Source organism: Callionymus lyra, chromosome 4 (genome assembly GCF_982586985.1).
Source record: "Callionymus lyra chromosome 4, fCalLyr1.hap1.1, whole genome shotgun sequence".
Classification (NCBI taxonomy): Eukaryota; Metazoa; Chordata; class Actinopteri; order Syngnathiformes; family Callionymidae; genus Callionymus; species Callionymus lyra.
In genome coordinates, this window is record NC_141821.1 from 18,635,644 (window position 1) to 18,661,632 (window position 25,989).

At 37.1% G+C, this 25,989-nt stretch overlaps 1 protein-coding gene across 1 annotated transcript in view; it reads left to right on the forward strand.

Annotated features, from left to right (window-relative positions):
* The window catches only part of tpk1 (thiamin pyrophosphokinase 1), a 52,008-nt gene that overhangs the window by 11,660 nt on the left and 14,359 nt on the right, over positions 1 to 25,989 (forward strand). Inside the window, exons 4-8 of the mRNA XM_087789111.1 lie at positions 2,926 to 2,995; positions 10,310 to 10,382; positions 11,970 to 12,065; positions 16,803 to 16,949; positions 20,587 to 20,695. Coding sequence (XP_087645237.1) covers positions 2,926 to 2,995; positions 10,310 to 10,382; positions 11,970 to 12,065; positions 16,803 to 16,949; positions 20,587 to 20,695 — 495 coding nt within the window. The remainder of the gene's footprint in view (positions 1 to 2,925; positions 2,996 to 10,309; positions 10,383 to 11,969; positions 12,066 to 16,802; positions 16,950 to 20,586; positions 20,696 to 25,989) is intronic.

Genomic DNA, 25,989 nt, shown 5'->3' on the forward strand with positions numbered 1-25,989 from the left:
CTTTACAATATAAGCTGTGTTAGAGTAGCTGCAGTATTATGCATGGTAGTCCTGCTTCAGTTGTGGTTCCAGTCTACTCGGTGCTTTCCATCTCTCACACATTTGGCAGTGACTGCTGAAGACATTTGAACGGCAGGAATTCTCATGAGAAAAAGAACGACAGTCCCCTCCCTTGACTCATCTCATTTCAGACATTCCACATATAGATGGATGGATGGATGGATGGATGGAGCAGAATCATGTGGCTTTAAAAAATGTCAAATGTCAAAATTCTAAAGATTGTACCGACTAATTTTAAAATTAGTTTTTTAAACGGTTAAAACAAGACTTTTCATTTGTTTTGGTAATTCATTTATTAAGTCAAGTTTGATGCCTTTTTGATATTGAGTTATTCTGTTAACAGACGGATATACATCAATCATGTAACCTCCTTGACAAAGGCAATAATGTAAATAATATTATGAGTTTATTCAAACTCAAGTAAAACACAGTGGGTCTGGAAAATGGAAACACCCCAAAAATCCATCCCATGCTCCATCCCCTGTGTAGTTTGTGTTAATTCAAGAATGCACTAAAATAATGTTCGTCACTATTGGAAATGCACGTTTGAATTCATATTGCGCTTTGTTATGTGAACAATGGGAAGGTGCCTTTTGAAAACATGATCGGAACATAACGAAAAAAAATATATATCACTTTCAGATAAGTTAGTTGATATTTAAAATCTAGATTGTGTTCATGATTGTGAATTATCATTTTAAAAACGACTCAATTGGTTACACATTTTTTCTATATAAGCTATGTTAAAAATAAAAAATGTAAACAATCTTCAGATATATTTCCTGACAGAGAGGTTTCCCCAAAAATGCAGGTAATATTTTGGAGTGTGAGATGACTCAGGTTTCTTTTGTCTGTCATTCATTTACATTTCACCTGTGATGCGTCATCTGTTCTACAGAGGAAAGATTAACGGGCCGAGGAAAAGTTAGTTTGATGTTATTTATTTGCTCCAGAACCAGCCGAGTCTTCATCTGGTAAACCCCAAGTTAGTCAACGATCACGTCCGGTCGAACTTCCAGAATCCTGGTTAGCTACAGCAGTTTGTGTTATTTGGATCATGAATATATTTCCTGTGCACTGATACACTGGTATATCCTGACACCTCTGCAACTGTGGTTAACTTGACGTTTGCATGAAGTGGAATTCATCAATCACAAGAGTGAACAGCATCTTCATTAAGTTTTATGGGATATCGTCATCAGTAACATTGACTGACTTCGATGTTCTGACAAAGTTCTAAGCTGAAACATTTGTATGCTGTTTGTTGTGTGTGATGGTTCTTGGGTGCACCTGATCAGCAAATGCATCTACCTGACAAACATGTCGTTTAAGGCTCTCTCAAAGGAGAAGATGCATCAAATGTATTTCCGTGAGGAAATCTGGTCCTGTGCGTCTGCATCACATTTCTCATTATGTTCTGCCGGTCAGTGGTGCCGAGCGTCTTCTTTCAAATGAACTTCTGGGAAGGACTGATGAGAAGAGGATGGGAGGGAGTTTACGGCAATTATGGGCAATTCATTCCTTTTCTGTCGGTATACTTGATCTTACTTTGCACCCATGCAATGAAGTAAGAAACTATCTGTAATTACGTTTCGAGATATCTTTTTTTTTTGTAATGGACACATGGATAAATTGTTGCTGGTGTCTTTGTTACAGGCTTTACTAACCATAGCTGTTCTTTGAAGTCCTTCCCCTGCGTACCATAGAACACACTTAAAAGAATAGATTTATGGTTCAATTTGAGCAGAATAAATTTGCAAATGTTTTACCTCACATCTTGAAAAGCTTGTATTAAATACCAAAAGCACAGCCACACTCACCCACTTTCAGTACAGTACAGTTAAGTGCCCTTTTAAAAAGTGTGGCTTTAATTCATTCAATTATATAGTACGCCAGAGCCATTAACTTCCCTGTGAGTGATGTACTCAGTCAATTAAGAAATGGGTACTGAAGGAACAAATGCAATTACAGGAGCAGGATTTTAATTCCTAACTACTTTAGATGGATGTATAAACTTCAAAATATCTATATTAAAAATACATCTTCTGCCTCTCGATGTGCACAGAAGCCACGTCCGGCTAGCCAAAACGCATACAAACAATTTAGCCTCAAAACTACAGTTTGCTGACAGAACGTAACTCAGACAAAGTACATCAGTTCCAAGTAAAAAGTAATTGTATTATTAAATATTAAGATTGGCACCAGTAACGGATAAAACATATAAGATGCCCGTCCCTAATATTTTTAATTCATACTGATTTATTTGATTGCCACAATTTGCCTCATTTACCCACAATGCACTCTACTAACATTTTAAATGCACCGTTTTCTTTTCATTGTTTGTATGAAGAACAACCTATGCTCTATTCTAGAGCATGTTTTGCTCTGTAGTAGTATGTCAATGCAACATGTGAATGGATTTCAATACAAATTTGGGTGACTTGATGCACTTTTTTGAACTATCGATTCCTCGGATCACAACTTAAAATCCAAATAATCGATAAAGTATTGTTTTCTGAACTAAAGGCCTGTCAATTTCCTGTTGAGGTAATGAATGTTGCAGAGTAAGGTTTATCCAAGTCATGTTTTCCCACTTTCTTGTCCATTTGAGTTCAATATAAAAAAAGTTTGAAAGGTGACTCTATTGAGTATTATTTATGTTATTATGTATTTAAAGCTGTCAACATGTTGTACTTATCTGGTCTGGCATGCAGCAATGCTTTACCATGAAGCAGGTTCAAGTATTTAAGTGAAAATATAAACATTTGGGTCGGCCTGATATGACATAAATAGGCCACACAAGTGATCCTATCCAACAATTTGATGGCAATCTTTGTGTTTGTGACTGTCACTCTCTGTTTGCAGCTCTCTTGAGGGCTTGTGCTGATGGAGCTGCCAATCATCTTTACAACATCTCATCCAAAGATCGAGACAGGTGAGGACATACAAGTGAGAGATACCGCTATTATTTTCAAGTTCTCTTGTGTCAGTAATTTTTTTTTTCACATTTATATTTTGCAATAAACATTTTTTTGAAAAATACATTAACATTTTTCATTTTGGAATTTGTGATCGTTTCAGTGGTCTTGGTATAACATTTGAGGGAGCGGTCTGCCAATCTGTTTAGTTAAAAAATAACAAGGTAGATCTTCCCGATAAAAACTGTTTGGTAATCCTGCTGTTTTCATGACCTTGTAATATTGTAAGGAGAAGCATTGACTAGCGATCAAGAACTGACATGGATTATTGACGCAATGTGGAGCATGGTGTTGCATGATCCATCGGTAACATTTTAGAATGTGAATAAATGTTCATGAAATTTCCTGTTAAAAATAAATAAGGTGTAGTATAGTGTGAATATCAAGCTATTAAGCGCAGAATACGGTAAGAATTTACATTTTTTGAGTTACTCTATGATAGTAACTTTTCTGTTAATACACCTGTGAATAAGGAGCTTATTAATAGTTAATATTTGTTCCCCATTCTTAAGTGTTACCAAAATCTCATGTAGAGACTTAGTGAGTTACAAAGCTGCAGAGGTCTGTGTTATTATTAACCTTTTTAACCTTCAGCCTGTTTTGAAGGCTAATGGAGTTGTGCTGTTGAGAGATCGCCGAGTCAAGGGTGCAGTCCCTGAAGTGAAAGAGGTTTTAACGGTCACAGCACATAGAGTATACTTCACTTTGAATTGAGCTTGTGCTCTTATACATGTATTACTCGTATAATAATGGTCATTTATTTAGTTCCGTTTTAGCTAATACACTATAACGTTTAAATTCTTGAGGTAAAATTTGTTTTGGCACTTAAATGAAGTTGTCAATGCTCAGATTGTTATCCTTCTTTCTTTGATTTATAGGAAAGGTTGTAACTAGTCATAGTGAAAGTCCAATACATGGTTTCTTCGTGACCGCACTTACACTGTGGTACTACTATTGAAGAACATGTACGGCAGAAAACACACCACTAGAATTAGGACTTCTTGTTATACGTTATATTTATATCATTTTCTTATTGCATTCCATCTATACATTAAATATTTAACAAGGCAGTCCAAAAAAAGAAAGATAATCCAAGAAAGAAATATTCTGACAGCTTTAACCACTGCATGTACTGTTTGCTACAAAGTCCCTTTCTTGTTCCACTAATCATTTAAGTCAAGTCGCAGCTGTGACAGATATCAGAGTTGAGAAGATCAAAACCGCTTCAGTCTGTTTGTCAGAGTCCTGCAGAGATGTTGCTGTGAGCTCTCCAAACCAAACCAGACCTTTCACTCTCCACGATAAAAGGATCACTTCACACTAAATGTTGTGAAATGTGAAAATTGCACAGCTGGAGCTCATGAGCAACTAAGTTAACTTTTAAATAAGGACAATTTGTCACAACTCCACTGTGAATGAAAGCACATTATTTAGAAATAGATCATGCTTTTCACTGCATCCCCCTTATTTAATTAAATCACTAATAACATAGATTCACTCTTTTACTTAAGTTACAACTTAAAATGTACTTCAGATCAAAATATGCACAACTTTTATAATATGAATTAAGCAATAGTTAAAAATATAACTTTATATTCATCTCCTCCCCGTCTCGGGGCTCTGGTTCCAGCCTGGCATCTGTGATTATGTAATTGAAAATTAAATTTTGTCTAATTTGCCCACCTAATGAAACCCTTAGGGAGGATAAGGAGTCAAAAGATTGATGAGGAATACAAGGAAGCCAGATTGATCTGTGAGGATTTCACTTCTTACTGATCAAATCTCTGATGTTTCAATATCTTACTGATATCTCTGGATGTATCAATATTGTCTAAGCATTCATTTGGGGGGTTTCCCTTAAAAAAAAAAAGTGGTTTTACCATTTTCTCCCGATTCATTTTCTTCATTAGTACTGCTTTTTGCAGACAATGTATAAGTTTAATTAGAAATACATCCAATAAAATAAGCACTTAACTACTTGAAAATATTTTGCAATTTGTTGTTAAAATAATAGAATCAGCTCCTCTTGGAAACAGTGTAGTGAAAAAAGGGTTTAATTATAACATGTATAAAAGATTTACCTTGATCAATAGTGTAATAACAGAGATTAAGTCCATTGGATTCATAATCATTTAAATAACTGGTGTAATAATTCATCATAAAACAATACTTTCAATCATTCTCATTATCTCAATGACCTGTTGTCATCTGTCTTCTGTTGGCACTTAAATAGACGATTCGAAGGCTTAATGTAACTTGACGTATCAAAGAAAAGAGTATAAGAAATGGAGAGCGCTGACAAATATACGATGGAATGAGAAGGATCCCGTCAATATCATCAAAGCAGTTATATAACTATAACTTAATAGGAGCACATACTTTAAGGGAACATTTACTTCTTCTTTTAACGCTGACTTGTCTACATTAGTAAGTAAGTAAGTAATTTATATTTTAAGAGCGTTTTTCAGATCACGGTCACTAAGCGCTTAAACAATCAAAACGATACACAATAAAATATATACTTAAAAGGTCAAGATATCACGAGAACAACACAGGAGTCCCAGAAAATCAGGGAAAAGCCTACAAGAATAACAATGTCTTAAGATGTTTCTTAAAGGAGTCAGTAGATCCGTCAAACACAGAGGGAGAGGAAGATCTTTTCCAAAGCTTAGGAGCAATAGCCTGGAAGATCATATGAATCCCAGCACACGTCAGTTACATTAAGACTTCGAATCTGTGTTGAGTGACAAATGAACAGCGTCCTTCAAAGGTGGGATGAATGAATACATGGTAAAGACGAGGGTGATGATGGTGAGTGCGATGAAAGTGACCAGCAGGGAGGGAAGGAGGAGACGGAGAACTCCTTAGATGCAGCTTCGTCCTGGAGGCTCTCAGTGGGGAGCAAGGTGAAGTGAAAGCTGCTGCTGGAGGCTCTGACGGTGGTAGTTTGGAGCAAATCGCAGGTCCTCTGGTACAGACTGGGAGGGATCTCTTTGAACAAATTGGCATCACCGACCCAAGATGTAACTCTACTCGGATCAGGAGATCAAAGCAATCTGATGCGTGGCCGTTGTATGATCATCATGTTTGAGGCCGAAAGAAAGCTGTCACTTTTGGTTTGTAGGTCAAAGGTTGAAGATATGGGCCACGAGGAAGCAACTACTATCGTGAAGTAGGTGGGGAAAGGTTGCTAAAAATCAAGGAGACGGTGGAAAGGGAGCCACGGCACAAAGCTTAAGGAAAATCAAAGTGCATGATGGAAAACTCCTGCTACTTTCTGTTCAAGTTTGAATGGAAGAACTGCATCTCCCTTTGTCTGGAACCATGAGTCTCAACTTCTTCTTTCTCTATTCTCCCGATTCATGTCCAAATCTGAAATTCAGATTTTCTTAATGCGACATTTAAACGCGATCTGAGATTCATTAATTCTGATCATACTTGTCGATTATTCAAGCTCACAGGCTGCATTAAAACAACTCTAAACACCGGTTAAAAAAATAAGATCAAACACAGTTGGATTATCAATTTAATGGGTAAATCCTTTAATCAAACATTCATCAAACAACATTCTTTCATGAATTTGTCTTCTTTAGGGTCCAGTAGTAGTGAACAAGCTATTGACAAAAAAAAACTATAAATTGGATTAAATAAATACATATTGATCACTTCAGAAAAGGCTAAACATTTTTGGAACGTTCTTGTGTAAACATATATTCCTCCAACTAGATGTTAACCAGTGCTGGAGAGGTCTTCTCTCAGGTTAGAGCCTTAAAAGTGATCAATGAAGCCTGTTTGAGTGTATTTGTTAAGAGAAAGTAAGCAGAAAGTCTTTAAAGTACTCTAGAATAATTAGTACATGTAGGAATACATTAGGAAATAGCAGGTTCTAGCTAGGTAGTGAATATTTTAATCATTAAATTATTAAAGGGAAATGGTATGTGTTTCTTTATTTTCACATGCAAAATGCTAATGTTTATCAACTTTATTTAAGTTGATGCTCTCGCCTGCAGCGTGACTCAAACTTGGCCAAGTAGCTCACAATCTTAAGGAAAAGTATCTGAAAACTCTGTTTTTCTGTCAAAGATTATATTTTTCTGACCTTATTGAATGTTGGCTAACTTGGCAATGGCCTTGACAAACTGAAATTACGATCATAGAGTCCGAAGAAACTGATATTTTCTACCTTTCTTCCTCCGAATGGGCAGAGTGGGTGGCTTGGTTCAGAATGCCAGGAATTCTATTTTAACAAGTCATGACCAGAATCAAAGAACTTCAGAGCTGGTGCAACACATCCCTGTTTAATAGATGCAGGATAAAATAAGTGTTTTTTCAGTTCATATTTCTAAATGGAAGGTTAAACTTTGTCACTTGACCTTTGTGTTTACATATCTGCCACTTAAACCACTGCTTAAAATCCCCTTTTTACTACAAATAATTGAATGCTAATGCTAATAGAAACACGTTTGTCAATACTTAAGTTAACGGGTTCAAAATAAAATCGCCAGAGAACTAATGATTTGCAAATAACATAAACATGTTATAGAGAAAGAATCTAAAGGAATAATAATCTGATTTTAAATTTATTTCAAATCTTGTTAATGGTACATGGTTCATAGCATTTACATTGACAGGCTGAAAAGTAAGGGTACTTTTATGTAGATTCAGGTGGAATAATGGCCAATGCTCATGGCCATCATCCTGTTTAAAATGATCTCCAGATGTAATTTACAATAAATCCAACCCCACAATGAAATATATATAGGCATCCTCGATCAAATCAGGCTAGCTCAAATTTATTTCTTATACATCTCACCGGATATGTAACCGGATCCCTTCGGAATCCTAATCAGAGGGTTGAATCTTTAATGGGACTGCAAACAGGTTTATGTTCTTCAACATAAGAAATACTGCCCAAGGACGTGCATCCACACAAGCACATGCACACACGCAAGGTCACAATGCCTTTCCCATCAGCCAGTACTTGGACAAACTGGCAGTAAAATGCTCTATTTCCCATTCAAATTAAAGTGTCACTTAATATTAATAGGGATGAGAAGGCGGACACACACACCATTTATTTTTGTTTGTGTCCGTGCATTTTGCACACATACACACATACACGGAGAGAGAGAGTTGGTCATTTACAGCCGATGGAGTCCTGCACATAGGTCACGATCGGATTCTTGCATGCAGGAATGTGATCACCATCTGTCACATAAAAGGTTAAACAGAAGATCATATAACATTAAATCATGTTTATAATCATTTCCTTCAGATACTCTCAATTGAAATTAATATTTATGTATATATTTCAATATCCATAGAAAGTAATAGAAGAGCTCTTGGTGTAAATGTGAGTGAAAGACTTACTTAACCAACCTTTTTTCTACTTGCTACGTTCTAAACTAAACATGGACAGATGGACAGATTTAAATTTTACTCAAGAACAGAGTCAGCTTCTTGTTTTGCTTGAAAGCCAAAATGGGTCCAAACATCAACTTTAAAAGATTCTGGAGTTTGGTATAAATCCTTTTCGCTGGTTTTGCTGTTACTTTGGCACGGAGGAAATTACGAATGTTGCCAACTAGTGGCTGGAAGTTGAATTGCAGCACAGAAATGAATAAACGTTGTACGCTGTAAACACTTTTTTTTTTTTTTAACACACTATTGAAATATAAACCATGAAATAAATATGAATTAAGAATTTAATATATCTCTAAAGAGCTATTGAGTATTGATACAGTATATCACGATACAAATCAAACTTGGCCCACACTCATAGACGCACACATGGCCAATTGAGTTGAAAGACCTGCGATCCAAGAGCTCACTGTCATGAATATTACTACCTGGTTGTGTGTCTGAGTCTAACCCACTTTGGTGTTGGGACTCATCGACTCTTGTGAGGTCGATCAAAACTTAAGTAAGGGTCTCACACTTGTATCTCTCGGACTCGGGCCTCGTGATCAATATCGTCTCTCTCGAGGACATCAATTCAGGTGTGTGATTGAGAGCGAGGACTGTGGTGTTTAACACTTGGATGATGGTCAGATGCGTTGCTATAGTGACCATGTTCTGGGGGACCAGGAGCAGTGGGGAGCTTCCAGTGACAGCGGAGGGACTGGTGATGGAGCCTCCTTCTGGTTTACGAGGACATGTGTGTCACCATGTTTCTGGGAGAACTAATTGTCGTGTATTTCGGTGACATTGTGGTCCCAAAACATTAATTCATTACAGATTAGGATAACTATAATAAAATATGGCAATATATGTGTTATTGTTTTTATTGTGTGTTGAAAAGGGTATTACATACTTTCAATAATTCAGTTTGATGTCTCATTGTTGTTTGAGCCCGACTATAAGCTATTTCCCCCGCTACTGTTTTACTATCTGTGTCTTGTCACCACGCAGTGGAAGATTGCATCAGGAAATACAATGAAGTCCTTCTGTATCTTTTTCTTTTTTTACCCACTGGAACATATTTCCTGTCTCTTTGCTTTGATCCGGTAAACAAGTTCGTTTTTGTAAATACTCATGAGCAAACCTCGACAACGGTGTTTCCAAAGATGATCAAATGTTTGTCTTTAATTAGTGTAGAATTGATTCATATTTAAAGCTGTACTTCTTATGATGACTCCTCGTTTCATTAGCTCTTGTAATCCAATATTAATTTTCTTGTACAATAGTAGTTCGTTAAGGCTGGACCTCAATCTTAATCTCCAGGGGCATCTGGCTGAGTATATATATGACGGTTAATATGCATATTTAAAACCAATTTCAATCTTGTTAAAGGAAATTAATTTGTACAGAGAATATCAGTCTGTACTGATGAAAAGAAATCAAGTTGCATAACCTGGAAATGAATTGGTGAGGTGTTCATTTCTGGAAAGTTAAAATTAATATTGTTGTAATAAAAAAGTATATTAATATAAATGTGTGAAAAAGTGGTTGCCTACTTCCTGATTTTTTTTTTTTTTTTGTCACACTCATCAAAAAAATTAAGTGTGGGGCAAACACTTTTTCAGGGTTCGACAGGGATTTGGCATTTGTCGGGATGAGTTTTTTTGCTTGCCTGGGAGTCACAGAGTGTCGCCCTGTCAGTCTCAATGTCACCCCATCTCCCCTCCAGGTTGCTCAGATGAAAGAGTTGACTCAAACTTCAATGTCCTCTTTCTTTTCCATCTCCCTCCAACACTTTCCCCCTCTACCCATCTTACAATATTAACCTTTCCTCCCTGTCATTCATCCTCCATGTCTATCCTGAAATCCAGCTTCCTTCCCGACTACATCAGTGGGGATTTTGATTCAATTATAGCTGAAGTAAAGGATTTCTATGCAGACAAGGTGAGTAATAACACACCTCACACGACTTACATTTTCTCAACATGAATTCAGTGTCTGTTCTTTATTTCAGCTGTTTATATTCCTTTATATGAGTTGAAAGTCCATGTTTATTTATCCAGTGGTCAGAAGTGTTGAAATGAGAGTGACTCAAGTCCGACGTTAGGGATCGTTGATATACCAAGGCACTGAAGAACACTAAGTTACAATTAAAGTGTCCATTGTTACATTATTTCTCCAGAGGGATCAATAAAGTTTTATCTATCTATCCATCTCTATGAAACGCGAGTTTGAGAGTTGATTAACTACTTTTGTTTCAGAACCCCGGACAATCTCAAATAGGAACCAACCCGAAGTAGGTCCGTCTGTAGGAACATTGACAAATTCTTGTTCTAAACCTTCAAATGTTTTGAAGGTTAAAAGGTCAGGGTCTCCACAAAACGTTAGATGTTTAAATCACAAATCGTACTTCAAAGTACGACATCGCAAAACAAACTGCCTTCAGCCCCTATTGTGAATAATGGGATGCTGACAGACCACTGTCCAAACAAATGCTCTCTGCTGACAAACCAAACATCCAATCTGAAAGAAAAAAAGTTTGGTTCGTAAAAGAAGGAAAACAATTTGTCCGAAGGACAATTTGCTACACTTTATGCTTTAGACAAGACGGCAAGTCAAATTGAGCACTCCAGCCGTGGAGCTATTCAGAAAACATACTGATTGTATGCAGTGGTCCAGAGATGGCCGTTCCTTAGAAACAACCAATCCCAGCTCAGTACACATATTTTTAGAAGCATGGCAACTGTGCATGCATTGTCTCCCTTTTTTATTCATTTATCTTTAAAGATAGCCATTAAAGGAAGGAAAAGAATGCTGCTGACCTTGTGTAGATATACATTCTGCATTCAACCACACAAGATGAAACCTGCACACGGACTCATTTTCAACCTCAGTCTGTGGCGAATGTAATATTCATATTTTTCCATAAATATCACACAGGGTTTGAGAATGAGCAATACCATCTTCAATGAGAAAGGACAGACTATTATGGTAATGGTTATAAGAGCAGAACAATGAGAAAGTTTGAAGTATTTCCTTGTAGATTTGTCAGAAACTGTGAATAATTCTGCATAAATGGAAGGAAGAGAACACAGAGGCGTTCACGAGGGAGAGGAGGGGAAAAGAGAAGGGTAGGCTGAGATGAAGGGATGAGAGAACTATGGATAGATGGGATCAAACGGAGAAGAGTGAACATGTTTGTGTGAAGTGTTGTGTGTGTGTGTGTAAAAGACATAACATTTTGCGCACTAAAGTTGGTGTGTTTATGGATGAGCAGTAGTCTGAGACAGAAAGAGGGAAGAGCAAAGTTGTTTACCTGAGTGATGTAGTTTAGGGCCACTGAACCTGCTACATAATTCAAGAACAGCCCAAAGAAAGCAGAGCTAAAGCTGTGATTTTATGTTCCTGTTCTGATTTCCCTTAGTTCTTTTGCCTTGTCTTGTGTGGTTCGTACTGTATTATATTATACCAATAAATGCACTGCTGTCTTTTATTTCCACATGCTCACGTGTGTCTTCTTCTTCCATGAAGGGATGCAGGCTGATAGAAACCCACGACCAGGATTTCACAGACTTCACCAAGTGTTTAGTGTTGATGCTGAAAGAGATTCGAAGGCGACAACTGCAGGTCACAAAAGCTCACTTTTTATCGACCTTTGAATCTATTCGTACTAGTGATGTGCTGATGAAGCTTCATGAAACGGTGTCATGTTGTTTAGAGGTCAGTAGGTGGTGCCATCAGTTTTTTTATTAGAACAGTTGTTTATAAAAAAGGAAAATAGTGCAGAGACCGCCATCTAGTGAAAATAATGACACTGCTTAGTGAAGCTTCATCAGATCATCACTTATTCTTACACTGTGATTGTCGTCCATTTCGTTTGTCTGTCTATTGAACATATGACTAAAATCTTGTGAAACAAATCGATTCAATTAGAGTTTCAGGAAGTAATGATAAAAGGGGAAATAAACAGAAGATTTTTTTGGGGGGTGTTTTTTTCAGATAAACATCTGGATCCAGAACTTTTTTGAAGAATTTGTGACTAGAGCTGCAGCATAAGCTACAATTTTTATCTTATACTAACAAGTTCTGGTTCGCTACTGCCACCTGCTGTCAATATCATTTGAATTTAATTTTCTATGTTATATCATTTATATTTAAATACAACTACATTTTTTGTTGTTGTCAATAAGCCTTAAGGCTTCCTTCTGGCAATCTTTCAAGTGCATAAAAATATGCAAAATATCACTAATATATTGATTATTTATTTATATCTAATTGGTAAACAACTTTATTTTAGTGATTTACTGTAAATGCATCTAGCGAGGTAACATTACTGAATATAAAAAGTACATAATATGTGTGGGATGTCGCCGTCAGGTAAGTGATTCAATCCTTGGTTCCGAAGCCTTGCTCCAAGGTCAACTGTCATGGGTTGAAGTTGACGATGTGCATCTTCCCAGTTTCCGCCATGTGGGAGTGTGAATACAAATCATCATGCTTCAGGGAAACTATATTCTTACTGAGTATCCCTTGACAAAATGTATTCTTGTTTAAAAGAAAATAGGAATAATATCATTGCATGGCTGCCCACACAGAGAAATTCTGAATTGATTGACAGATGTGTTGGTTTCCCTGCTGATGCTTCAGGTGTTCAACTTGAACCTAGAGTCAGGTGTTGATGCTTTGATTGGATTTTACTGCAAATACAGCATTATGACCACAGCGGACATGTTTTTTGACAGGAGTGAACTTTAGTGAAGGCTAGATTTAATGATCTGAAAATGTGTGGGCCGCAAAAAACCATCTGACATTATTTTACCCCGAAGAGAAAACCACCCAGTTATTGAATGTTAGCTTCTCACGTTGATTTACCTGAATACGGGACATAATAATTCAAGTTATCTCCGGAGCTCAATCACATCCGCTGGTTGAAAATGCTGGTGAACCACAAGCAATGCATTTTTAAAAAGGGCCATGCAATTAAGTAAGTAAGTAATATTTATATATATATATAGCGCTTTTCCAGACCAGGGTCATAAAGCGCTTAAACAAACAAAACAATACTCAAAAAAGTATATACACTTTAAAGATCAAGATAATACTGAGAACAACACAGGAGTTCCAGAAAATCAAGGAAAAGCCTGAACAAATAGAAACGTCTTAAGATGTTTCTTAAAGGAGTCAGTAGACTCTATCAAGCGCAAAGAGAGAGGAAGATCGTTCCAAAGCTTAGGAGCAACAGCCTGAAAAGATTTCTCTCCTCTGGTCCTGAGTCGTGTGCGTGGAACCATAAGTAGATTCTGATCCACAGACCTCAGAGCCCGAGCTGGGGTGTAAGGCTGGATCAGATCAGTGATGTAAGGAGGAGCCTGATAATGAATAGATCTGAAAGTAAGAACCAGAATTTTAAAGTTGATCCTGAAAGAAACTGGAAGCCAGTGAAGAGTTTTAAGGATCGGAGAAATGTGAGTTCTTCTACTTGAGCGGGTTAGAATTCTCGCTGCAGAGTTCTGAATCAACTGCAGACGAGACACTTGTTAAGACATGAAAACAAACTGTTACAATAGTCCAGACGAGAAGAAAGAAACGCATGGATTACAAGCTCCAGATCATGTTCCGACAACATTTTCCTAAGTTTAGAGATTTTTCAGAGTTGAAGGAAACAGTTTCTTGTCAGTTTTCTGCAGTGTTGAACAAGAGACATGTCTTTATCAAATACAACACCCAGGTTTCTCAGGCTCAGTTTGACAGACTGACCTAAGTCATCCAAGTACTGACTCAACCCTGGAACCTTATCATCAGGAGTAATCACCAGTGTTTCAGTTTTGTCCACATTTAGCTGTGTGTAGAGTGTTTTCACTCAGCCATTGTTTGATTTCTAGCAAACAATTAATTAATCATTAATTTTGATCAATCACTTACAGACAATAAACATTACATAGCCTGATAATCAAAAACACAAAGTAGTACCTTTTATCATCAATGCTCATTCTCTCTATCTAGACTTAACAAATAAAGATTGTCTCCTTATAACTATTAATACTATTGAAAAATTGAGTAAATAATATCTTCACTGATTTATTCTTTAATACATTTTAATATATTTTTCATTTTACAACTAGATACTTACATTTTCCTTATCAGATTTTTGTAGCCATCTGATAAATATAAGCTTCTTCCTTGCCCACCTGAGGCAAAAGTTTACTTTAGATTTGTCTCTAAATGTCTTTCTGTCTCTCTCTGGCAATCTTGCAATCAGTTGCCGAGGCACTTGTTGATTATGTCTTTTTCCCTGCATTTCTCTTTTTCTTGAACTGTTAACTATTAATCATAGCAAGCATATCCAGAGAAGCAGCAGGAGATTTTTTTTTTTTTTGACACAATTTTAAGACTATTTTTCGTTTCTTTATTCACCGACGCTGTATGTAGAATTTAATCAGCTAGACGAAATAACTGCCTGTTTTTTTGCATGCTGGCAAATGTCAAGCCCCACTTTGGGCCGCTCACGATTATGCACATTAACAGGTCAATTTTCTTTTTCTCTTCATTAATGGTGGTGCAATCTTGCCTTTTTGTTGAAGCTGATGTATTAAAAAGGACCAGTGTTCTGTGTTTATCAAAAATATTGTAATGTTTAAAAACGTGTATAAAGCACACCATCTTTATAATAATTATTATTTCAATGCACTGGGAACAATGCAAATTATGTTTTAATCAAAATGTATATTACTGAAAAAGAAGAAAGATTAATTAGACATTACACATTAGAAATAGATATCGGCGTATACAGTATATGTCCCCGGTACCTTCAGACCATCTTCAATCTCTCTGGAGCTGTTTTTTTTTTTTTAACTAATCTTTATTTTATGCATTTCTCTGGTTATCTTGAGTTTTCTTCCATATCTACCATAGCTATCATTTTACCCGACTAGCCCATGATTTTCTACGCTTCTTCATACGCTTTTCTCTCTCCATTTAATGTTTTAATACAATGTCTTGAATCGCCCATTGTGTCATAAATGCATCTACAACATGCTTCATAATTTACACCTGTTTTTCCAATAATGGAATGCCTCTCCTTTAATCACTAACTGGAATCCAAACTGCCATTTTTCTAACAGCCAGTTATCCATTAAATAACTTATGAATGGATACATTTTATTAATATATATAATATGCAGTCTATCAGAATAAAAATAACTCAGTTTTGAAAACCCACTGTTATTATTTTGTATGTACATATACAGTAAATAGAATCAGAAACTTTTATTGCCAGTGTTGTAAACACAACGTTATTGTTTGTGGTGTCAGTACAGAACAAAAATAAGCAATATGAGGACAGAATGGCTTGTTCCATTAGCTGCATTTTTGACACAAATTATTATTTAAGTGGAAATGGTTCACCAGCTCAACGTGTTTTATGAATCTGGGTCTCTTGTGGGGGAAAGCAACTTGCAGCACTACAGTTTCCTCCCACAGTCCAAAACATACAGGTTGATTGGTAATGGAAATTATCCATAGGTATGAGTGTGTCTATGAATGGTTGTGTGTCTTTTTGTGTCCTGCGACTGGCTGGCCTCCTGTTCAGGGTGTCCCGTGCATTTCACTCAAAGAAGCTGGGATACGGTAACAAGCGGCAGAAAATGAACAGTTGAATAACTGCACCGTCATGGCCTCCTCAAGGCTTCCTTTCAAGTTTTCCCTTTTTGTTTGCTGTGCAAACTTTAAAGTGGAGTGTACATGATTGGTGGGATTTTTGTGCCAGTGTGACATCAGTTGTCAGAGTCCGACGGCGCCTTTGCCCTCGACACTGTTGGGCTTTAAAAGCTGTCAACATCAGAGTTTGACTGCTCTGGGACTTAAGGGGCTGTAATTGCTGAGAGCAGTAAATATTGTACTTAACTGAACGGCTGGCTTAAAGAAGAAGCCTTTTTTTCTGCTCTGAGGTTGCAGAAAATGGCATTAGAGTAAGTAATCCACTTTAGTTTATTTGATTTACAATCCCGGTCAGATTAAATTTTTGAAAGGTTTTTCACGGCTGTCCACAGCTTTTGATCTTGCCGTCTCACGTCGTCTTCAATAAGCTCCTGTGCCAGTTTAATACATCGAGAGTTTGTTGTTGTGTGTGCATAATATCACTATCTTTCTATTTTCATTTGATCTTCAGGACTGTTCTTGCTTCATAACGTTTTTAGTGTAACAGATTTGCATTTTTATTTCAAGAAACATAGAAACGGAAAAGTATTGTTGAGCATTAACTTGTATAGTTTATTTTCTAGTCTTGTTCTTATTGACCCATTCCAACCTTTTGATTTATTTAAGATAAAAAATAAAAAATAAACGTTTTGCTCTGTCTCTGCGCAGGTGGATGCCATCGTGACTTTGGGTGGCTTAGGAGGCAGATTTGACCAAATAATGGCCTCGATCGAGACCCTCCATCATGCTCTCTCGCTCACACAACTCCCGGTCTTCATCATCCAAGAAACCAGCCTGGCGTATCTCCTCAAACCTGTGAGTGCTTCACCCGCATCATGTTCTTATCTTCAACTATATATCAATACATGACACTCTAGCATCCATTCTGACCCGTGTTGCTTTTGAGCTGCAAGCTAACATACAGTTTGTTTTGTCATGACCTAATTCTAATGGAAGTTGATTTACTGATTTGGTTTTACGCCGTGATGATGATTTATTACAGCGGTACATTGGTTGACAAGCTTTATGTGCACGTTACCGAAAACATTTAATCGGGATTAATTATTTCACCGGTTCCGTTCAAAAAACAAAACTTGCGTTTGAGAACTACTTGAACAAATATTATCTACAGAGACCACCCCTACGACACGTCATAGACCTGGTCGTGGTGGGTCATGGATGAACAGCCAGAACCAGGTATCTAGAAAAGGTGTTGAAAAACTGTCCCTTAACTTAAGTTGACTAATAAAATGGAAAACGGACCAACATAAAGTACAAAAAAATAAATAACTTTTGCTCAGTTTCCACCCTAATAGCCCTTCTCTAACACTTTAGAATCATGTAAAGAGACAATAATCGAAATAATGTTGTTGTAGTTTTTCGATATTTTGTTCCACTAATTAACTAACATTTCTGCTTAAACCTCCCTTTGGTTGTTGCCGTGTTTTTCTATCTCTGTGTGAAACTTAATCACTTAAGACTCCCATCATGATTCCTCATCAGAGTAGAATTCTTGTCTGTTTCCTCTTCCTCAGCCACTTCTAATCATCCCCTCTGTGCTGTTTGTCTTTCTCTTCTTCAAATGCTCTCTCCGTGCTCAGCTTCACCTTGATTAGAGTGCCGAGCACTTTGTTTCTCTGTTAAATAATCAGAAACGTACGCACTTCTTTGCTCTTACGGTGCCCCAATTTGCCGTTCCACATGAGGGAGAATGAGTCACTTTTGATGCTCCTAAATTGTTTTCCCCGATGCCAGCCACTTCCTCTTGCTTCTCAGTTGATTGGGTTTTCAAGTGGGCCCGAGCCGCCGCCATTTGGGACGCACGATCCTTCTTTTTTTCTCTTTTTTATTCCGCCGTGTTTTTCATCCGTTAGACAAATGGCGAATTGTGGCAATTGTGGATGACAGCACGGGGCATGTTATGATGCCTCCATCCGAGTCACTCCCTCTTTACCTCTTGTCATTATTCCAAAGTCGCATTGTCATCTGCTGCTTCATACCTCGACACATCCAATTAATCTTACTTCAGTGCAGGTAAATTAAGCTCATTTGTCAACACGGCGCCAACTCGCCGGCGATTGATGAACATGAGCATTGGTACATGAAGGTGAACGCAACCTTCGGGAAGCCAATGTGTACATGCTCAAGTAAGATCAGTTGTATATTTGCTAACTTTTATATTCATGGACTGACGTTCACTTAGACAAAAGTGTCAAATAGCATAGCATACCAAAAAAACTACAATGACGTGAATGAAAAAATGTATTTCTGTCTAAGTATGTTTGATTGTATGCTGACGATGGTGTTCTGTATTTGTGTGTCTCCTAGCTTTTAGAGTCTTTGTCAGAATGCATGAGCTGGTTTAAGCTTTGTATATATGGAGTGAGGACTCAAAGACAAGTTTTCTATCGGGATTTTGTGTTTTACTCATTTAACAATATTTTTATTTTTCTAAATTAAAAAAAAAGTTTAAGCAGTAATAATAAATATAACATATTTTTCTTTCTGTGCGGCTTCAACACTGTGTTTCCCCATAAGTATTTTGGTTCCCATATAAAGTACACAACCAAATATTACAAAGACTTTGTTTTTTTGTTTTTTTAATTTATTTTCTTTATGGAAAATGTTACCAACTATAAACAGGGATTCCATTGACAATTGAAACGTCTTAAAATGAGTCACATTCACATCCCAAACAAGGCCTTAATTGGCATCAAAATGTCTTTAATCTAATTCTACAAAGTCTTAAAAATGTGAACACTTGATAAGAAAGGTTTCAGGGAAGTTTAAAATCTTGAACTGATCACTTATATTAACTTTTTTTCTTTGTCTTATTGGTTGCAGGCATCATGTAAGAGGGACCTTATGTGTCAAAATCAAGCTGTGTCAGGAATTGGCCTTACATTTAATTTAATTTAATTATATAAAAATACAAAGTCTTAAACATCTTGAATTTAACTTGCCTTAAACTGTAGGCATATGAATAAATCATGTTCTTCATATCAAGAAACTAATTCATCAAATGATGCTATAAAAACAGCATTGTTAAATGGTAAATAGAATCTTAAAGTTCAAGGCATGCACGGATGACGTAAAAGTGTTTTCCGCTTGCATTGCACACACTGTCGACATTATTAAGCCATATTTGGGAAATATGCAAAGGTCTTGTTTTCTCCAGAGTGCTCCTGCTGCATACTAGAATTCCCATGTATTTTTACATTTTGTTTGGAGACACTCGGAAATATGCAGACATGTTTATTTTGAGGTGCTACAAAAGGATGTTTTAATCAGCACCGTCCCAAAGGTGAAGCTGAGTTATCTCTATTAAAATGCATAAAAGAATCGGCTCGGAGTTCATCCGTAGGTTTTGTCATCTCGTTCTTCTCGTTGTTGAGGCCAAAAACAGCAGCTCTGAGCCAAGTTAGCATGTCAGTGTTTGAGCAAGACGGTTGCTCAGTACTGAGTCAGCCCAAAGTCTGCCATAAATCATTTCTTAAAGCACAGATGCTCTCGGTCAAACCTGCGAGTTTGTTTACCTGCTGCCCTTTTGAGGCCGGACGCTGCAGGGTGCACGGGTTGATATAAATGATAAAAACAGTGCTTTTGTGTATTGATTCACTCTGCCTTTTGCCTTATGCAAGACTGAAAACAAAAGACAATGGTGTTCTTTGGATCCACTCTGAATATAAAAGTTGTTAATCCAGAAATAAATAACTTTTTCATTGATTGAATGATTGACTTTTACTTCAAAAGGCCTCAAAAAATGGATCAACAGGAATAATAGTGAGTCTGTAATGGAGGTAATTCTATATGATCAGGGCATAACACTTTGATTACAGTATACACAGCTAAAACACAACATAACAATTGAAGGGGAAAAGTCGCTTCGTCATTACTTAACTTTACATACAGTATCAAGTACTTTCCCTTCAAATTAAAGGTTGGTTTTTATTGCTTCTGCCGCTTGCATGTCAACAGCCTGACAGCAGATCGATCCATTCCGTATAGAATATGTATTTCTTCTTTACCTTCTTCATTGATCTGTTGAAAAAACTTTTTTTTTTCTCCGCCAATAAAGTTTTCTTCAGCTTGTTCGCCCCTCACGAGGTTAATTAGGATTTACTGAGCAACCGAATATAGCATCAGACTTGCAGGGCACACGCGTTTAATTCATCTTCCCCAATTTTTTTGGCAGCAAAGAAGTCATTTTGCGATGTTTATGTATAGAAAAGGCCTGAGGTATCTCTGCAAAATAACAAGCCTGTCGCTCTCTCCCCCCAGCTGCCGAGCTTACAAAAAAAATCATGCGACACCCTTTTTGATAAATCAAAAACTCAATTGTTTGTGTAAGAAAGAAGCCATTTTAGATTTTAATTAGTCTTAAAATGAAATAATAATGGCTCCAGTTTATTGCATTTATTTTTGGTCTCCATTTCTATTTCTGTGTCCTCAGGGTAACCACCGACTCGAAGTCAACACAGGACTGGAGGGCGACTGGTGCAGCCTCATTCCAGTTGGAGGAGCTTGTAAAACTCACACTAGTGGATTGAAATGGAACCTTGGTGAGTATTTTTTTTATCACCAAATGTATCTCCAGTTTTGCGTTCTCTCTGAACCTTTAGGAAATATTTATTGGGTAATTTGTGAACATGATTAAAATGCAAATGAGGTGGCCTGAGCATTCAGACAAGGCTCAAAACAAATAAACTATGATGTTTATTCTAAGCATGGTTTGGAATATTACACTTCTGTCTGATATTCTGTTTTTGTTTTTTAAAATCCATGTCGTAAATGATGGTGTCCTGATATGATGATTCGATGAGAGCGTGTTTATTTCCTGGTCTGTGAAAAGAACAATGATTTGGGTGCAATCCAGTGGAGAGGCCCATTAATACCTGCAGTGAGACCATTATTCTCTTAGTGGGGGAACTAAATTAAAAAATGACATAATTTATGAACTGTTCTAATGGCTACACAACCCGTAAACACAAATGTTCATTTCGGATTCAGAAGTCTTGGAGTAGCTTTTCAATTCTGTGGAGTTTAATTTAATGGGGTACCAACTTTGTGGATAATGACCCGGAAAAGTACACACGCCTCATGTCCTTCAGTCATTTCTAACTCACTGTGGAGCTGGTTTCATTTTCACACAGTCACAATGAGCCTTTCATATTCTTTATAAATTCAACCTGACACCCGCCCGAGGACCCCTGGGGTCCTAACCTAATCTCAGGCTCTTGGCCAGCTGTGTTTTTAATGAGTTGGCAGAAGCCAATCTGCCTCCCATGCGATAAAAGCCAGGATATTTGTTCATTGTCGTCATATCATACGTCTGTTCCTGGATCAATATTCCTCTATGAATTCACAGGGTCTGGTTTGTTTCTTTAAAGATGTTTTTCCCCAAGAAGGTGGGGAGCATACGTTGACCACATTTAACCTCCAGTATGAATGACATGTTTATAGTGTTGTATAACATATTTCAATGCTTTAGCAGTGATTGTGTCTTGGTTAACAGTTGCTGGATCTTGCTAGCATTGTAGGCAGAAGATGTATTTTTGAAGATGACTATAAAGGTGAACCTTGTGTCAAAACTACAGAAGTTATATCCTGTGAGTGTGCTGAGAATTGTTATGTCTCTCTTACTATTCTGCTGAGAGACTCATAACTGGGCGCTGGGCTGGTTTGTTTATAGTTAAATTGTGATGATTCAATTTTATGAAACCCCGTTTTATTACAGATGTATACATTGTGTCTTGAGTGGAGTGAACCTTGTCCGTTATTGGAGGTTCAACCCTGGTGTTTTCTCAGGGGCAAGATGACCCAGAGGCCTGAAAACAAATGTATTTGAGGTATCCCTTGTGTTGTCTCTGGGTGAAGGTGAACGACTTCCCTGGCTTCCATAAACACATTTGCAATGGTGGAGGTTGCTCATCCTGAGGAGGAGACAACACAAGGAATACAACAAACACATCTGTTTTCGGGTCTTTGGGTCACCTTGACCCTGAGATAACCCACAAGGGTTAAGGTGCAATCATGTCCTCTCTGGCTTCAAATAAAAGGAACGTATCAATAGGCGTTTATACCTGAGATGGAAACATATTTTGTGTAGGTCATATGTGTCTTACATAATGTGAACATGGGGAAAAAAAAGCTTGTTTTTTAACACAAGGTGAGCAGGGAGCCGTTTTTTGCAAAATAGCTACTGCTCCCAAACTTAACACAACGGTCCTCATCAGTGTGTTCTAGTTAACATTATAAGTGGCAATCCTGACGCGTTCATAAAACAACGAGGTTGACACAGTAGATGTTGTTTTCTTCTAAAAATAATGTAATTTTCACATAAATAAAGACCCTTTCTTACTTTTGTTTTTACTTTGATATCTGGTGGAGTAGCTGTTTAATCGTACCCAAGGTCCTGTGTATTTACAGATGATACCTTTGTAGCATATTGAAGTGATATCACAGAGATATTATAAATGCAGATTAGCTTGTGATAACAGCATGCAAAACCTAATTAGTCACATCTTCAAAGGGCTGAAGGTACTGTTTTCCATCTGATATAGGAGTGAGAGGAGCATTAAAGAAAAATGAAGGTTAGATGAGATCCTTTCAAATGCTTGGATTGCGTAACATTGTTAAGCAGTGGTGTCTACCATTGACTATAATCTGCATTTGTTCTGTCAAAATAGGGTTTCGTACTCTCCACTCTTATACCCTCATTGACCCCAATGAACTGTGGTTTTGATACCAAAGAAAATGAAAAAAATCTTTAATGATTTGCCTAGACTTGATCCATGTTTCAAATAAGGACTTCATGGCTATCTCATCTTACTTAAGGCTTTCTTTCCTGTGGGATGCAATAGACTCAGCTGAGGTTGATCATTCCGCTGCGTGTTCCCTATTTTATGCGGCTGAATTATTTATAAATACATTTTCCGAACATGAGCTGCATGCTGGCGAAGTGGTTAGTACGAACGTCTCCATAGGTTTGCCCTCTGTTTCCATCAAGCTTGGGACCATTTACTGTAGCGTTTACATCTCCGATCCATACAAGTGGGTTTTCCTTCAATCAGGGTGCCATGAGTCCAGTCGTGATCCAGAATGAATTGAAAATGAATTCACACCGAACCCCTCTCATCGTCTTATGAGCTCATCCTGGAGAAGACATTGCAAAGTATTGCATTACATTGCATTACGCTTTCAAGTGATTCATTAAAGTCAGTCTAACGGAGAGAAGCAAAAAAAAGTAAGTAAGCTTTAAAAAGTGGAATTATGAGTATATTTTACCAAAGAATGAATAATGCAGTCATGTTTATTCAAAACACGTAAGATGTGGGCTCAATAATAACTTTAGTAAACTTTTGTAGTTTAACAAGTTGGTTTAATAATTCATTCCAGAATGATGTCCTGTTATGGTTATTTCTTCAGCACAGTGCTTCCCACTCACATGCTGAACAACAGCTTGTGGCTGTTGGATTCACACCACAGCAGCATGTCACAACCATCACTGGGCGATTGTTTAAAACCGAAGTCCAGCGACTTGCATTCAGAGACATGTATATCTTTTCATGATCCAATATCTTGAATAATGAACTACAGGCAGAATAAAAAGTTGTTATTTTATTGTTTGAAATAATGCCACAAGATCGTTCTCACCATTTTTTTTTAGTATCAAAGGTGTGAGTGGGAGAGGAGGGGGGAGAGCCATTCTCCACAACTCCTTGAACTTGCTAATTGGAACTTTATCTCCACCCGTGTCAATGCAAAAGCCTGAGTGGGCAGAGGAAGCCACGAGCAGCATCAGTAAGCCAGTAGCAAGTCTCTCTATGGCTGTGGCTCAAGAGGTTGAGACAGGACTGCACTGCAGTAATAATAATAAAGGAGAGAGTGTACTACTAAATAATGAAGGAACTGCAGTGTAGGAAGCAAATGTCCGGAGCTGTAATGAACTGTCCTCCCAAGGATACTTGTATTAACATGAGATGGTATCACTGCTAAACTACCTCACTACCTTCTTCCAGTGTTTCACCTCCCGCTGTTTGACTTGTTAACACTTTTTTTTAGCATAAATCCAATTTTTAACACCAAATTGAAAGTGTCAGAAAACATTGCTCTATGAACAGTGACACGACTTTGATTTTTCTTTCAATGCAAGAATTGTTTGTGTGTTCGGGGCAATTGTTTTTTAGTGAAGTCGTTGTCAAAAACATACATCTGAAATTCATGGTGCTATAAACAAAACACCCTCTTCTCTCCCTACAAGTTTAATATAAAAAGAAGACAGGTACATATCTCCAGTACACACGCAGCATTTCAGATTGACAAGCTGTCATTATTTTTTTATGTGTATCTCCATACTGGCGAGAAAAAAAGGTAATATAATAATACTAACGCACTGATGCAGACTTGAGGTAGCGTCCTCGCCGGAAATGTATCTGTCACGATTCTCCAAAGTGTAACTCACTCGGCGTCCACATTTCTTTTTGTTTTATTGTTCACCTTCTTTCAACTTTGCAGTTTGTTTGTTTTTTTTTGGCTAAGTGTTTCAGGGACATTTTCTTTATCGACTAGTTTTAATTTGCTTCTAAAAAATAAAGCATACACTTTTAATTACCTCCAGCAAGGAGTGCTGAAATAAAACCCATAGTTTAAATTCTGGTGAAGGAAAACTTTTGTTTTTGTTTGCTGTGAGAAAATGGAATTATTAAGGTTGTTTTAGTATTTTTTTAAAGTCATGTGGAATTGGCTCCTTGGCAGAGGCATGTGCGGTCCATGTGTCTTGACGAATTCTGATACTTTAATGAAACTTCAAAAGGTTTGTCAAAATAAAACCCACAAACTTTAATTTTTCAAATCGTGCTTTCTTTTAATTCTCTTCTTCTAATTGTTTATTTTCTAGTTTAAGTATTGTTAAGAAGCTGCAGAGGAAAAAAATAAAGTAAAAGCAAGACAGAAAACATGGGTGTGACTGAGATTAATGTGACCTAGATTTAGAGAGGCGAAGAAGAGAGTGCAAACATGGTGGATCAGGCAGTCGAGGATGATCTGTGACAGAGGAGGAGAGGCTAGAGTCATGGAGAACTTTTAGTTCTTTGTAGATCATGTTTCAGTGAGATGCACATTTCCGATCAGAAGGGAAGATTATGTAGGAAGGTTTGGAGACAAAGTAAGGAAGGACAGTCTTTTGTATCATTAAAAAACAGGTACAATGTAAAATAAACAGAGAATCATGAACAATGTGGGTTGCTATGGTGATTGAGAAAGATGGGTTAAAGTAGAGGAGGGTGGCTTTTGTGGCAACACCGACGCGAAATAAAGATAAACCAAGAATATAGAAGAAATAAAGTGCTTTAAGGATGTAACTATACAACACTTAAAATGGTTTAGTAATTCACAGCATCATTAAATGAGTGAACTGGTGGTGAATCATTGCAACACCTTTTGTTTGAAAAGAAAAGTCTTTTTTTCCCTTTAATTCTCAAGTGTCAAGTGATTTGACCTACAACGTGCTTGCATTTCTATTGTACCGACCTTTAATTTCTTGACCTGAACCAACTTTTTGTTTTGTAACATGAACAGATCTTTACAAGGTTACTTTTTTCTTCAGTTACTGGTTTTAGTTTATTGTAAAAGTGGGTTTTATTCAAAGTCTTCTGGTTAGAAATAAGAAATATGACACCAATTTAAGTTTGGGGGTTAAGTTCCATTTAGCCTTTTGTGAAATAGTTAGTAGAAGAAAAACTTATCTCGACTCACTTATTCATTTTCCTCTGTTCAAGTAATGATAATAATAAAACAACTCAAAATGTACAAATACATTTCTGACATTTTTAACAACAGAACATCAGTGACCAAT